This window comes from Thyridium curvatum (assembly GCF_004353045.1).
Source record: "Thyridium curvatum strain D216 chromosome Unknown NODE_5_length_802575_cov_81.998223, whole genome shotgun sequence".
In the NCBI taxonomy this organism is placed as follows: Eukaryota; Fungi; Ascomycota; class Sordariomycetes; order Thyridiales; family Thyridiaceae; genus Thyridium; species Thyridium curvatum.
In genome coordinates this window covers 611,717-625,035 of record NW_022156760.1, presented here as the reverse complement: position 1 = coordinate 625,035, position 13,319 = coordinate 611,717, and the positions used below count along the sequence as shown (strand labels likewise).

General features: G+C 53.9%; 5 protein-coding genes across 5 annotated transcripts; 2 read left to right on the top strand and 3 right to left on the bottom strand.

Annotated features, from left to right (window-relative positions):
- Window positions 1-450: 450 nt before the first annotated feature.
- Window positions 451-2,064, top strand: E0L32_001413 (uncharacterized protein; the record flags this gene model as incomplete). Its single annotated transcript, XM_031135490.1, has 2 exons — window positions 451-1,552; window positions 1,634-2,064. The coding sequence occupies 2 exons, from the start codon at window positions 451-453 to the stop codon at window positions 2,062-2,064; spliced, it is 1,533 nt and encodes a 510-aa protein (XP_030991927.1).
- Window positions 2,065-2,336: 272 nt separating this feature from the next.
- E0L32_001412 (uncharacterized protein) lies at window positions 2,337-3,657 on the bottom strand (the record flags this gene model as incomplete). Its single annotated transcript, XM_031135488.1, has 2 exons — window positions 2,337-2,540; window positions 2,638-3,657. The coding sequence occupies 2 exons, from the start codon at window positions 3,655-3,657 to the stop codon at window positions 2,337-2,339; spliced, it is 1,224 nt and encodes a 407-aa protein (XP_030991926.1).
- A 2,027-nt stretch (window positions 3,658-5,684) lies between these two features.
- On the top strand, window positions 5,685-6,467 carry E0L32_001411 (uncharacterized protein; the record flags this gene model as incomplete). The annotated part of the gene is made up of 3 exons (XM_031135487.1): window positions 5,685-5,714; window positions 5,804-5,935; window positions 6,060-6,467. 3 exons carry the CDS (start codon window positions 5,685-5,687, stop codon window positions 6,465-6,467), a joined length of 570 nt encoding a protein of 189 aa, XP_030991925.1.
- Window positions 6,468-7,371: 904 nt separating this feature from the next.
- On the bottom strand, window positions 7,372-9,166 carry E0L32_001410 (uncharacterized protein; the record flags this gene model as incomplete). Its single annotated transcript, XM_031135486.1, has 7 exons — window positions 7,372-7,421; window positions 7,498-7,645; window positions 7,747-8,221; window positions 8,280-8,368; window positions 8,431-8,687; window positions 8,756-8,836; window positions 8,893-9,166. The coding sequence occupies 7 exons, from the start codon at window positions 9,164-9,166 to the stop codon at window positions 7,372-7,374; spliced, it is 1,374 nt and encodes a 457-aa protein (XP_030991924.1).
- Window positions 9,167-10,951: 1,785 nt separating this feature from the next.
- On the bottom strand, window positions 10,952-12,281 carry E0L32_001409 (uncharacterized protein; the record flags this gene model as incomplete). The annotated part of the gene is made up of 4 exons (XM_031135485.1): window positions 10,952-11,856; window positions 11,912-11,961; window positions 12,013-12,187; window positions 12,263-12,281. The coding sequence occupies 4 exons, from the start codon at window positions 12,279-12,281 to the stop codon at window positions 10,952-10,954; spliced, it is 1,149 nt and encodes a 382-aa protein (XP_030991923.1).
- Window positions 12,282-13,319: the final 1,038 nt, after the last annotated feature.

Genomic DNA, 13,319 nt, shown 5'->3' with positions numbered 1-13,319 from the left:
CTTTGCTTGGAATAAATGGCTATTGCCCGGCAATTCTCGAACAATCTACCCCAACTTGGATACAAAGTTCACTCACTGCGGTCGGACATCAGTATCCCTCGCTTGAAGGCAAGAGCCAAAGGCCAAAAGCCTATTAGATCTCGTCAGATTTTAGCTTCACGCATCACATCTGAATCCCCTTGACATCCCATGCGAAACCATTTCTCTGTTGCAGTGGAAGACAAAACGGGCAGTCCAAAGTCTCTTGGTATGTTTACCTAGGTTGTTCACCATCCTATCATCCTGGCTTGGATCGAAACGCCGACCCTTCCGTATTCTCACGCCCCTCCATTACCCACCAATTCAACGCCTTTCAAACAAACCCGTATATGTATTGATATTCGCACAAACGAAAGCAATGCCTGTTTTCACGGGCCAAATGCGGTAGGAAACATCAAAATCTTCGACGCAATGTTTGTGCCTCAACTGCATCTAGGGGCTTGGGGCCTGTGTGCCCTGGTCATCCTCATTCTTGCCCGTGTACTTGTGCGACGGCTCCAGATCTTGCACTTCAAGCGCCAGACAGGTGCCCAGCATGCGCGAAACTTGGACAGACCCATGGGCCTGTTTGGCCTGAAGTTCGCCGCGTTGACCATCAGGGAGGTCAAGGCCGGGAGGCTGTTCGCCCTGTTGACCGAGAACCTGCGGGTGTCGGGCCCGACGTACCAGACCGTCGTGCTCGGCCGGACGACGCTCAACACCGTCGACGTGGACAACGCGCGCAGCATCCTGACCAACGTCACCGACTACGGCGTCTCGAACCGCATGGGCCCCGGCGGGTGGGCCCCCTTCGCCGACGGCGGCATCTTCGTCTCGGACGGCCACGAGTGGCAGGCCGGGCGCGCCATGGTCCGGCCGGCGCTCTCGCGCGCCGAGATCAGCCAGCTGGACAAGGTCGAGACGCACGTCGCGGCCCTCGTCCGGCGCATCCCGCGCGACGGCCACACCGTCGACCTCCAGGCCCTGTTCCTCGACATGACGCTCGACAGCGCCATGGACTTCCTGCTCGGCGTCGGCACGACCGAGAGCCTGACGGCCGCCGAGGCCGCCGACAAGGCGGCGTTCGCGCGCGCCGTCGACTACTGCGGCGACCAGCTCATGGTCCGCATGCGCACGCCGCCCGTGGTCCGCAAGCTCTTCTTCAGAGAGGAGAGGAAGTTCGTCGATGCCGCGCTCGCGAGCCGAGATTACATCACGCAGATCGTAGCCAAGCAGGCGGCCAAGATCGAGCTGGAGAAGGACCAGTCTGGCGACAGCAAGGGATACATATTAGCTGATGAGCTACTACGAGTGACGAAGGGTGACCAGGAGGAGACACGGCGGCAGGTCGCGAGCGTGCTGATAGCTGCTCGCGATACGACAGCTCTGCTGCTGTCCCACGCCTTCTTTGCCCTGGCTCGCCATCCCGACATATGGGCCAAGTTGCAGAAGGAGGTGGCGGAGCTCGGCGGCCGAAAACCGTCCTATGAGGACCTGAAGAGCATGCGTTACCTCAAATATGTGCTCAACGAGAGTGAGTCTTGACCCGCCAAACACCAAGCGCGCCCGTTCACCTCGAGTCATTACTGACCGGGCCTTGCGTCCCCTTCACCAGCTCTTCGCTTCTACGCCATCGTGCCAAGCAATGCCCGCTGGGCGAACAAGGACGCGACGATGCCACGCGGCGGTGGCCCGGATGGCCGCGCACCCTGCTTTGTGCCCAAGGGCGCGTTCATCATCATATACCTGTTCGCCATGTTCCGCGACAAGAACGTGTACGGCCCCGACGCCGACGAGTTCCGCCCGGAGCGCTGGGGAGAGGATCTGCGGCCCGGGTGGTACTTCCTGCCCTTTAGCGCGGGTCCTCGTGTCTGCCCTGGCCAACAGTTTGCCTTGATCGAGGCGAGTTACACCATCGTCCGCCTGATGCAAGAGTTTACTCGGATCGAGAGTCGGGATCCCAGGCCATACCAACCCAGGATTCGGGTCAGCGTTGCGAGCGCCAATGGGGTGCTGGTTGGACTGTACAAGGACGAGAAGCCTTAGAAAAACTGTGATGAAATTCGGCAGGATGCACATATATACTTTTCACCCCGAGCCGGCTCGAAATGATCTTCCTAGGGAATATTTACCTATCTTATGTACGTACGAGACTGGCTGTGGCACCATGGGCTTTGGCGAACGATGAATGCATTCACGTATCTTGAGCTTGCGAGTCAGAAGATATTGCCGAAGTAAATTTATCACGAATTCTAGACTCGTGTTTCTGGGGTATCATCTATGGACTCAAGACCAGATGCCGATTGCTCTGTGCTTCGCTAGTCTTCCTCCACGTCTTCTGCAACCCGCCTTCTATTCCGGATGACACGTTCTTTTTTGATATCACGAGCCTCGCCAGCGACCATACTAGCATCGCCGTCATCTTCCTCAGGCTCAATGTCCGAGGTATCTCCGATGCCTCTCCGGGCGGCTTGTTGTGTGCGTTTGATCTTGCGGAGCATAACCTTGTCCAAGTACATATCCTGTGTGTGGAGTGTCTAGGCGTGCAAAGGAAGCTGCTTGTTAGCCTTGTCGATTGCCAGTGCGTGGAGAGGCAGAAAAGATAGGAAAGCTGCTTACCGTAGCACATCCGGTTTGAGGGCACTGCTGAGGGCCACTGCGCAGAAACTCGAGGATAGCCGACTTCTCAAATGTATGTTTACATTTGTCGTTGCTATACGGCTCAGTCATGGTGACCAGAGACAGGGGGCACTGGAAGCTGATGACTTCGCGTGCCACTACCAGGTCTTCATCTTCCTCATTGGCGGAGAGGCTTCCATCCTGATCGGCCTGGGCAGATATGACTGGCCGTCCTTGCCGGTCAAACCAGGCAGAAGCATCTGGGAGAGGGACGTCGTTGTCTGGGTTTTCGGCATCATGCCACGTCTTTTTGAAGGCGATGTAGTCGTTGTTCAGACTGTACTTCTCGTAAGCACTCAGTTTATTGTACTCGGCAACTTTGGTCTTCTTGGCCGTTCGTAGTAGGTCCGCAGCGCTTAGAAGTGGCACGTCTTCTTGGGCCTCATGCATTGTAACATCGTCGCCATCTACAGCATCTTCTGCGGCTGCCGCTCGGCGAGTACGTCTCGACTCCTGGTTTTCTTGCAGAGGCTGGACCGATCGGATGTGATCAAGCATCGACGAGATTGCCGCATTCTCGTCATCGAGCTCGCAGCGGTGGTCGATGATCTCCCGGACGGCAGACTCGATCTCTTTGGTCAGATCGGGAACTTCGGCCTCCAACTTGACCGCGGCCTGCTCAGCCCTTTCCTCTTGATGGGACTTGGTATCCTGCTGTTTCTCTAGACGGCGCGCAGCAAGAGCTTGCACCTCCTCCCGCCTCTCGTAAAGCCGGTCGTTGATGCCGCCAACGCTGTCGCGCAATAGTGATGCAGATTGTTTCAGGTGCGACTCGTACTTTCTCGTAAGGTCGCGATTGGTGGAGATCTCGGCGAGCGCACGCTTCGCGTTTTCGTCCAGAGCACAGGATGGCGGTTCGTACGGCGGCAATCCTCCCAAGGCCCCGGATGCCTGGGTAGCAGGAGCTGAAGAGCCACCGGCGCGCTTTGAGCTCGAGATGAGTCGGCGCCGGCCGGACATGATGTGTGATCTCGAGGCGAGCCCGGACTGCAGATGAGTATAGTGAGCCACGGGCCAGAGGCGGCCAGTCCAACACGTAAACCGTCGTCGCAGTTGGAAACGAAGTCGGTTGATGCACCCTTGGAGATTACAAGACGTCGGTCAGCGTCGTTGATTGCCTGTCGGATTCGTTGGGAGGTGAGATGAGGTGAAGTCCGAGAAGTCGCGTTTACAGACGCCAAAACGCGTTAAGTGGCGGCGCTGCGACAGGGAGTTTTGGAGGGGAAGACAGGAGGGTGGGATGATACCCTTACGCTACTGGCTCTTATTACCCGATACTGCCATTGCTGTAGGTACTTCGCATGTACCACGTCTCTCGCCTTGTACCACCCACCCTCACTCAAAGCCGCCTACCTCACCTACCGCACACGCTTCTTTCGATCGATATCACCGGATCTTGCAGCAATACAAGATAGGCACCTTGGCGTTCTCGACATATTGAGGACCAGTTAACGAGCCGTTCTGGCAGTTGTATTTTGGCTCGATCTGACTCGACGCAGCTGTCTTTACTGAACACCTGAGCGTCCAGAATTTCATGTCTCTCAATGGCAGATGACACACGGAAAGCCCTGGGGTAACAGTCTCTCTTCCTACCTCTGAGCGACGGTTGCCGCCCTTGCGGGCAACGGCATTGTTGTGACAGTACACAGGTGACGGGGCACCGTCGCCTGCTGAGGAAAGCAGCCTACTTGCAGGACCTAGTCGGTGGATGGAGCTGCGTCTCGCTGCTGCGAACATCAGCCAGGAACAAGCAATTTCTCACCCTGTACATCTTTGATACGCGGCACGACTGGCGGTGAGGTTCGATTCCCCCCCGAACAAAGCGATCAGCCAGTGCATTCGATTGCCTGGTTACTGACGAACTGTCTGCAAACTGAAAGTATCTGAGGATGGCTTCGCAGTCCAAGCGCTGAGCTACTCCATGCCCAAGCTGCATCCTGGAAACGATCATTGCATGAATGCCGTTACAGTCAGGAGTGGCCTTAAGCGAGACTGTACACGTCTTACCTTGACACGGTCAACTAGTGTTAGGCAGACGGCGGTGTTGTGTGTTCGTGTTGCTCGCAGGAAAATGTGCGTTTCCGGAGCGAAACGGCCGTCCCGATTCATGCAGATCGCGACCGAAGGCGCACCATCGCCGGGATCGCCGCCTATCGACTCGGCCACATCAGAGACAGGCAGACGCGCTAGGTACCTGTGCAGTAGCCGCGCTAACAACACAGCCGCTCGATCGAGTCTGACTTTGCGGAATGCTACGCACAAGAGCCTGATGGCGGCTGTTAAGGATCTACTTGGGCATGAGGTGACTTACTGCACTCTGACCAAGCTATGCCATCAGCCAACTGGGGCACCGCCTGCCATCGCCCGATGGCCCGGGTCCTTAGAGATCCTCCCGATCACCACTCGTACATGACGGTCCTGCGATCTGGACTAAAAACAAACTTCCCGTCCCTATCGGCTGTCAACCTAGCACGCCACCCCACAATCAAAACGCTTGGAAACATGACTTGGCCCTGGGTTCCTGCTCTGCCGGCCGAGCAATCCCCAGCTGCTGATCCCATTTGCATATGCCCACAGTCGATGGCTGGCTTTGCCTTGCATCGATCTGACACTTCAACCCCCCTGTTCCCGCGTTTACATGCTTCTGTTGGCATGTCCGCCCCAAGGAGCTCCTTCTGGTGGAAGTCCGGATATGCTACTCAGTAGAGATCTCGATCTCGTTACTTGACTGGCCTACATTATACGGGCAACTTCAGTATCTCTGTACAGCTGTCCTGCATCTCTTGTGATTCATGCAACATCTGCTGCATAGACCAATGTGGTAGCACCTGCACCTCTCGACCTCGAGCAAATCCTCTTGATCCATTATGAATAAGATGGCATGCTGGCCCCCAGAGCGAAACGATGACCTGCAGAGGTTTCGGTATCAACAAAGTGGCAGTCTTGCCTTCTCCAACATGCCCGCTTCGAAGACTCCGGCTGTCACAATGAACTCGTGGGAAGCATGTGCGCTGCAGGTAAGTTGCTCAAAGGTGCTGCTGGCTCTGCAGAGCGGCACCATCTCTGGAGATGGTTGTCAAGATTGCTCATAAATAATTGTTACCAGTACAACTATCCTGGTGAGAGCGGCGCCATAGAGCAACAAAGAGCAACGATGCGAGCCCAATCGACCACTTTTGACTCCATCATCTATCCCGGGCTGTACGCGCCAAGCGGATTCGACATGATGAGCATCCTCGTGAGTAATCCCTTTTCTTCTTCTCTTGAGGAACGATCATGATCTCTCCGCGATGCCCGATTTGTCTTGAATAACCACCAACAACACCAATAACACGCTAATACGATGACTGACGCTCTCGCAGATTCGTATTGCGACTCGCCCAAACCCTCTTGTCCATGTTGGGGCTATCGACTCGTCGTGTGCCCTCATCCTCTGCGATCTGCAGCAACCGGATCAACCGATCGTCTATGCCTCAGAGCCCTTCTATGAGCTTACGGGCTATTCTCATAACGAAGTGCTCGGCCGCAACTGTCGCTTCCTGCAAGCCCCTGGCGGCAATGTCGCCCCTGGCTCGTCGAGAAGATATATCAACCGCGACCTGCTGCGACGCATGCGCAAGAGCGTCGACAGGAACGTCGAGTTGCAGCTCGAGGTTCCCAATTTCAGGAAGAACGGCACGCCCTTTGTGAACATCCTCACCATGATTCCGGTTCGCTGGGACAGTGCCGACTTCAACTATTCGGTGGGACTTCAGTGTGCCAGAGACTAGAAAGTCTCTGGAAGATTTCTGTCTCTGGGAGATCATCTCCTCCCTCGCTCGAAGGTTTTCTTCTCGATTCTGCACTTTGATGTTGTCAGGAGCGTGTTTACTTGTTGCATATATCATTACTGGGTACGGCGCTGCATTTTTAGATGGCATGAGCATTCTGGCTCGCATATGATACCACGACCTAGTATCTGCTTTCAGGCATAGATGATACCCCTTTCTAGTTTTTGCATCTCAGATAGCTGAAGCGTTGATCGCACGAAATGATGAAGATTATTCACGTATCCCATACACAAAATATCGACCTCTGTCTCGGAAGCTGTCAACTCAACGCGCCATCGAACCATCCCGCATCACGACCCGTACGTACTTGCTCCGTCATTATAGGACATAAAGCTCCGCACACTGTAGATGGCATGGCTTTTACTAATATACATAAGCATAGCGAATGACGTGGTAGACTCGGTTTCGAGATCCCTCAGGCACCTAGCTCGGAGCCGACGCCGTGCTAAGGCACGTTTTGATGGGAGACGCTAGGGGGTAGTGGCATGTCGATGCCCCCTAATCTTCGATCGTGATCAGCCCTGCTTCTCACTTGAGACACGGCGAGGGACACTTCCGATAGCCAACTCTAAATCGGAGAGTTCCACATAGATCGTGAAACGACTAGTACGAAGCAAACAACATCTTGACAGGGCATCGACCCCCTGGCGGAGCATCCCGCAGGGAATCGCATCTGGAGAAGAATCTAGTTCATAGCTACTTCTATTATGCACATGATATGAATCTGAATGCATGCCAAAATGATGGGGGCCTTCGATAGAAATGCAGATGTAGGATAATGCTTTTGCCAGCCCTTCACCTAGGTGAACGACCCTGCTGACTTGCGTCTCATCTCTCCGCTGCCCTACGATCCGGAGGCAAAGGTAGAGTTGATGGGACCAAACTTGATGTTGGCTAGATAGTGAGCACGTCCAGTTAGTCGTTGCGTCTCGTCAAAGGTCTGGTTAATTTCTTTCAGAATTCAACTTACAGTAGGTGACGGAGTCACTGGCTTGCTTGCCCTCAATGTCACTAGGCACGCCCGAGCTAGTCTCGCAAGAGCCACGGCCCTTGCCGGGCTCATCGGCAGAGGCATCGGTGGGGTAGGTGGAGTCGAGCCAGAGCATATTGGCGTAGTGCTGAAGCATATGTGTTAGCCATCGTTGTTTTCTCTTCTCTTGTCCGGACGATTGTGCCTATCCGTCGGGATCAAGGAGGGCGAGACGGGGTTTCTACTTACATCGTCCCAGAGAGACATGACCAGGACCATGGGCTTGGCGATGGCCTTGCTGAACTGCTCCATGCCGCCCTTCTCGTTGAAGTGGTCGCCGTCGTTGAAGGCCTTCTTCTGCGCCTTGCAGAACTCGGCGTTGATCTCGTTGCCCGAGGTGCCCTCGATGGTGGACTCGGAGTTGGGGATCACCTTGCCGCCCTGGACGTAGAAGCGGCGGATGGACTCGAGGCTGCCGCCCGAGCCCTTGATGAACTGCGTCACGACGGTGAACTTCTTCTTGGTGTCGACGGTCATGCCGGGCCCGTAGAAGTCCTTGACGCCCTGGCGGTACGAGTTGAAGTCGCACCCGTCGGGGTCGCAGGTGCCGCCGTAGCGGTCGGCCTCGGAGTAAGTGCCGCCACATGAGTCGCCCGAGCAGCGGTGCTGGTCGATGGTGGTGCAAGGGTGAGGGGTGTAGGCGGTTGAGATGGAGTTGGCCTCCCTGTGAAGCATCGTATTAGCTGATTTGTGCGTTCGTAATCCTCAAATAGGTGAATTACCAGATATCCATCTCAGTGCAGCAAGAGCCGTAGCCACCGACACCGGCGTTCTGGTCATTGGACGACGGGGTCCATTGAGCAGAGTTGGCCTGTTCGAGTTTGTTAATCTTCTACCCTTATCTTCGGCAACTCCCGAAGCAGCTCGACTCACCTCGCCGTTGATGAACTTGAGGTCACGAGGGCACTGAGCATCACAGTAGCCAGTGCCATACTTCGCGCCAGCCTTGTTGGCCGAGTATTTGCCCATGCCGCCGTCCTCGTCCATGGAGACGAAGTACAGTGCGCCGTTGAGACCGCAACCCAGCTTGGACACATCCACGTCAAAGGTGAATTCGTTGCCCAGTAGGGTAAACATTTGGTACTTGGTCGCGCTGGCCATCAAATAAAGACGGGAGCCAATGTTGGTAGCTTGTGTTTGTCTTCATTAGCCTCCACGAAGACTGGAAATTAGATGATAGGGGTTTCCTTAAACTCACCAGACTCGCCCTTGGTGACAAAGGTCAGAGACAGAGCATTGCCGCTGGTGGAGGCACCATAGGTGGCCTTGTAGTCAGCTCCTGTGTCAATTATTAGTGCTTTGAGTTTTCTTGACGGGGAGGGTTGCTTTACGAACCCTCCAGAGCGCAATTGGAAGCACACGACTTGGCGTCCTTGCAGATGGTGCTGTTCCACTCGTTGCCGGTGTAGCAGTTGGTGTAACCGCCCTTGTCGTGGACCCAGCGCCAGTTGGCGTCGATGGTGACTTCTCCATTGACAGTCGTGCAGGAGCCAGGAGCAGTGCACTTCTGCCAAGTCATCTTGGGATGCGTCTCGGTCTTCTCCTTACCCACCTGTTGTCCAGCCACAAGGGCCAGGAAGGTGGAGAAGGCGGCAAGGCTGGTGTACATCGTGATGAGTGACCGGAGTGTTGATAGAGCAAAAAGAATGACTTGTTGGTGTGGTATCATGAGACTGGTAGGTAGGAGCGTCGTTATCTTATATAGTCTCATCCATACGCACAAGAAGAGTCTCTCTTCTTACTCAAAGAGGTCACTTCGGAGGAAAAGAATCAGCGAATTGTGCTGTCGACTCACGGTAATATGGGCCCGAAGTCCGACGATATACTTCCATCGCCGTCAGGCAGTGCACTCCTACAGTTCATGAATTAATGAACTTAGATGGCCATCCATCGGCTTGTGAAGACATAGCCGTGCCGAAAAGCTTCTCTCCACGCACCTCCAGCATCTTGCTCCCGTTTTCCCCAGCGGAATTATGTGGGCTTCATATGGACGGTCACTCACTGCATGGAGGACCCTCGAGAAGAAACAAGGGGCCAGGCCTGACTATGGACTGGGTGTGGACATTGGCCGTGATTCAGTCTCGATACCTCCCCTGTACAGTCCTTGAACGCCGAAGCAAAAGGACAACAGCTAAGTTGCCAATTGGACAGACATAGGCCACTCATGGAAATTGGTACATCATCTAATCGGGCCGCGTCAGTCCTCGAGATCGTCAAGCTCGTCGATCACCCGCTGCCATAGAACGGCTGAATGCTCACGGATAGCGACAGGTCTTCTGGATGCCAGTGGATGCCTCAAGCGGTTTGGGGACTGTCGACCGGATCGTCATTACTGCACACGCAACTCTTCGCTTTGAGCACGGCTCATCGGAGATACTGGTCCCTAGTGGCATGGGGGATCGCGGTACAGAAGTGGATCTAGCGAGCGCGATGTGTGGTTGTAAGACGGCTCAAGTACTATCAACACACTATGCAACCTACCTCTGAGATGAGTAACGAGAAGCAGGTTCCACTCTCCGTGTGGCCGGCACGTAGAACAGCTCCGGACAGTCCGGCTAAAAGGTTCAGCCTAGAGAACTGAGAGGAAGAGCGTCTCTGATGGCCAGAGGGAAACAGTAGCAAAGGAGAGTATTCTCATGAGACATCGTGGTGTGCTGGAGAGGCACATGATGTGTGGCCCAAGAGCCTCAATTTGGAGAAGGTCCCCAACCCAAGCTTTGGGGCTCGTGAGGAGACATCGGGTTTTAGGGAAAAGCAGATCTTGGCTACGTAGTACAAGATCCCAGGACTACAGATTCAACATATATAAAAAAGAGCTTATTTGACAAATTCAATACAAGACCGTCTTCTGTTTGGCTATCTTCTTTGCTAAGGTGTGACTGCCAAGGTCAACGGCAAAGCGAGGGCGCCGGTTCACCGTGCTCCTGGGTCGGGAGTGACCAATGCCCAATTCAAGCAGAAGGGCATTCAAGGCACATTATGAGGGGAAAGGCGCAGAATGGTGGAGAAACTTGAATGTCCGTCTTTGAAAGCCGGGACGACGCGCATGAAGGAGGGTTCGCCGGCTAAGACTGCCCGTTTGACTTATATGACGATATGCCGACTTTAGGCAATTAATGAAATGTCACACGTCTGTCCAAACAACACAATTTTCGACCCAGCCAAGACACCCGTTCATCATACAACATTTTCCCGGCACAAAATTGCCTCGGTCATTATCTGGATCTTCAGAGAGTTTTGGGCTCCGAAGCGAGTGAGGGTTGGTGGGTATCTTTTGCCGGGAGATATGCGACCTTTCTGTAGATGCTGCAACTACAAAGGCGCAATTCTTCCGAAAGAAAACGTTGAGATGTCATCCAGAGAAAACCATGGGATGCTTCGTAGTGAGAATATCCTAAACGGCGGAAAGTCTTGCTGAGCGTCGCCTGTTGGTAGCGCCACTGCCTTCCTGCGACTTGTTTGCTTTCGGTTTTGTTTTCTTCACATCTTGCTCAGCCTCCTCCATTTTGACTGGGGTCGCATCCCCCTTCCGTCGCTTCTTCGACGGAGGTTCGATCTTGGTGTCGTTCTTGGGCGCCTTTGTCTTGGCGGGTTTCTTGTCGTCTTGCTTGGTGGAAGTGATGGGTTCCTCCTTGATCCCAGGGGCCACATGGCCAGTTTTCTTCTGCACGTTCGGAGCGTAGCAGCTAGTGCGACCGCCAACGGTAAGGAACGCAAGCTTCTCTCCGTTTGGAAGTGCACTTGCAGCATCCTTTTTGCCCTTGCCCCAACGATGGTTGAACAACCATTCTTCGGGGAACTGGTCAGAGTCTCCCAGTTTGTCGCAGGCAATGCGACAAACGTGACATATGCTGCCGTGAAGCGTTTTTATCTGAGAATCACTGAATTCATCGCAGTATTGCTCGGGATGTAGCTTGGCATGGTACAAGACCTCGTCCCCGACCCAGTTCCCGATGCCACTGATCATCGCCTGATCAAGAAGGAGGGCCTTCACAGGGACATGCCGGCTGCGCATCTTGTCGAGGAGATACTGGTAGGTGAAAAGATCCTGATCAACAACAGGATCGGGCCCATTCTCAACCAGGGGAGATGCTTGCCGAATGTCCTTTCCTGGGCAATCGACAAGACGGATGCGACCAAAGCGTCGAGGGTCGACGAACGCGACCTCGACCTTGGGATCACTGTCGGTCTCCAGTTGGAACTTCCAGTATTTGGGAGGCCACTGGTCTTCCTCTCCGGGCTTCATCTTGTTGTAATAGTTGGTGTACGCGGTTCGCACGCCTTTGATATGAATCCATCCTGGGCATTGCTCAGTTAACGAAACTTTTGGTGATATTCGATACATTGTACTTACCAGTCATGCCAAAATGCATCACTGGATGAGGCGGCTTGTCCAAGACCAGCCTACATAGTATGGTTAGCGATGTGTTAAGCGTATGCTAGCATTCTCCTTACCAGAAGTATTTGCCTTGGTTTCCAGCAGACACAACCTTCCTGCCTGCCAAGGCCTTTTCGAATTCGGGGCCACGAGTGCCAACCTTGCCGTACACATTGGCATCTTCGACAGCGGTGACCTTTTTGATTTGCTTGCCGACTAGGTGAGCTCGCAAAAAATGCACAATACGAGCCACTATGCCGTTGGGATAGTAAGATCAGCCATTCATCAAGTGCCACCACCAGACCTTGTTCGGGCGTCCCGACTGACCTTCAGCTATCTCGGGCATACTGATGGATAGCGATCGCTCGGATCGAATTAACACAGGCAGACGATTACAAGGCTAGTAAGAAGGGTCGTTCCACGAGTCTGCTGTTCAAGGCTGGTGACGTTTACTGGATGCGCGGCGTGCTGACGCGCATCAATTTCTCTGCTCGGGGTGCGAGCGGCACACGAGATCCCGTGACATGGGTGGGGCGCTCATTTAGCGGAGAGGGGGATTTTCCACCTGGAAAGGGCCCACAATTGATGGAGCTCGCTCAAGCTACAAACTCGATTTCTTATTTTTTTTCAAATGCTCCCAGAATTTTCTTCTGCATCTCTCAACTTGGAGGAATCGGTCTGGACAAATATTCCAGACCGCGCCCCCCGACTGGTAAGTTCGATACTGTTTTCTTCTCCCGTCCTCTCCAACCTGATGACAACCCACAAAACCGCAAACTAGAGTCTTTGACCTCATTGGAATGAAACTGCATTTGTCACGTCAGTCTGAACTACTCGACGATATCTCACCTTGATGCTACCTCGACCATGTTCGGAGCCTTTTGTGCTGACTTTGGTCCAACTGCAGCTTCTCACTGTGATCATCATCGAGGTACATTGATACTCACGTACGTACGCGTGCGTCTACCATCATCAGGTTAGTCCTTTCTTGCCAACCACTGTCCTCATATCTTTTCGTGATGAACATTTTACTTTGCTTCGGCAAGTTGGAATTACCGGCTGAGAGGAATCTCATTGACGAAAACAACTGGCTGTTTCTGATTGACTTCTACACTTTCTTTTGCTGTTGACAATCTTGGAATGATTTAAGACGCTGACAAGGCACATAGGACGAATCAAGGTAATGCCACACTCTATTTCCATTCCGACTCGACAATATTTGCATGATGAAGCGGCACTGGGCTCCGAATCATAGATGAGCAGACATGCCATTCTGCGACAGGCCTAGAAAACCTCGTCCACTGATCTCGACCGTCACTATTCGTATCTGTCATTGCCATCGCCGTGCAGTGGCTGACACAAAGATGGCGAATCACAGGTGAAG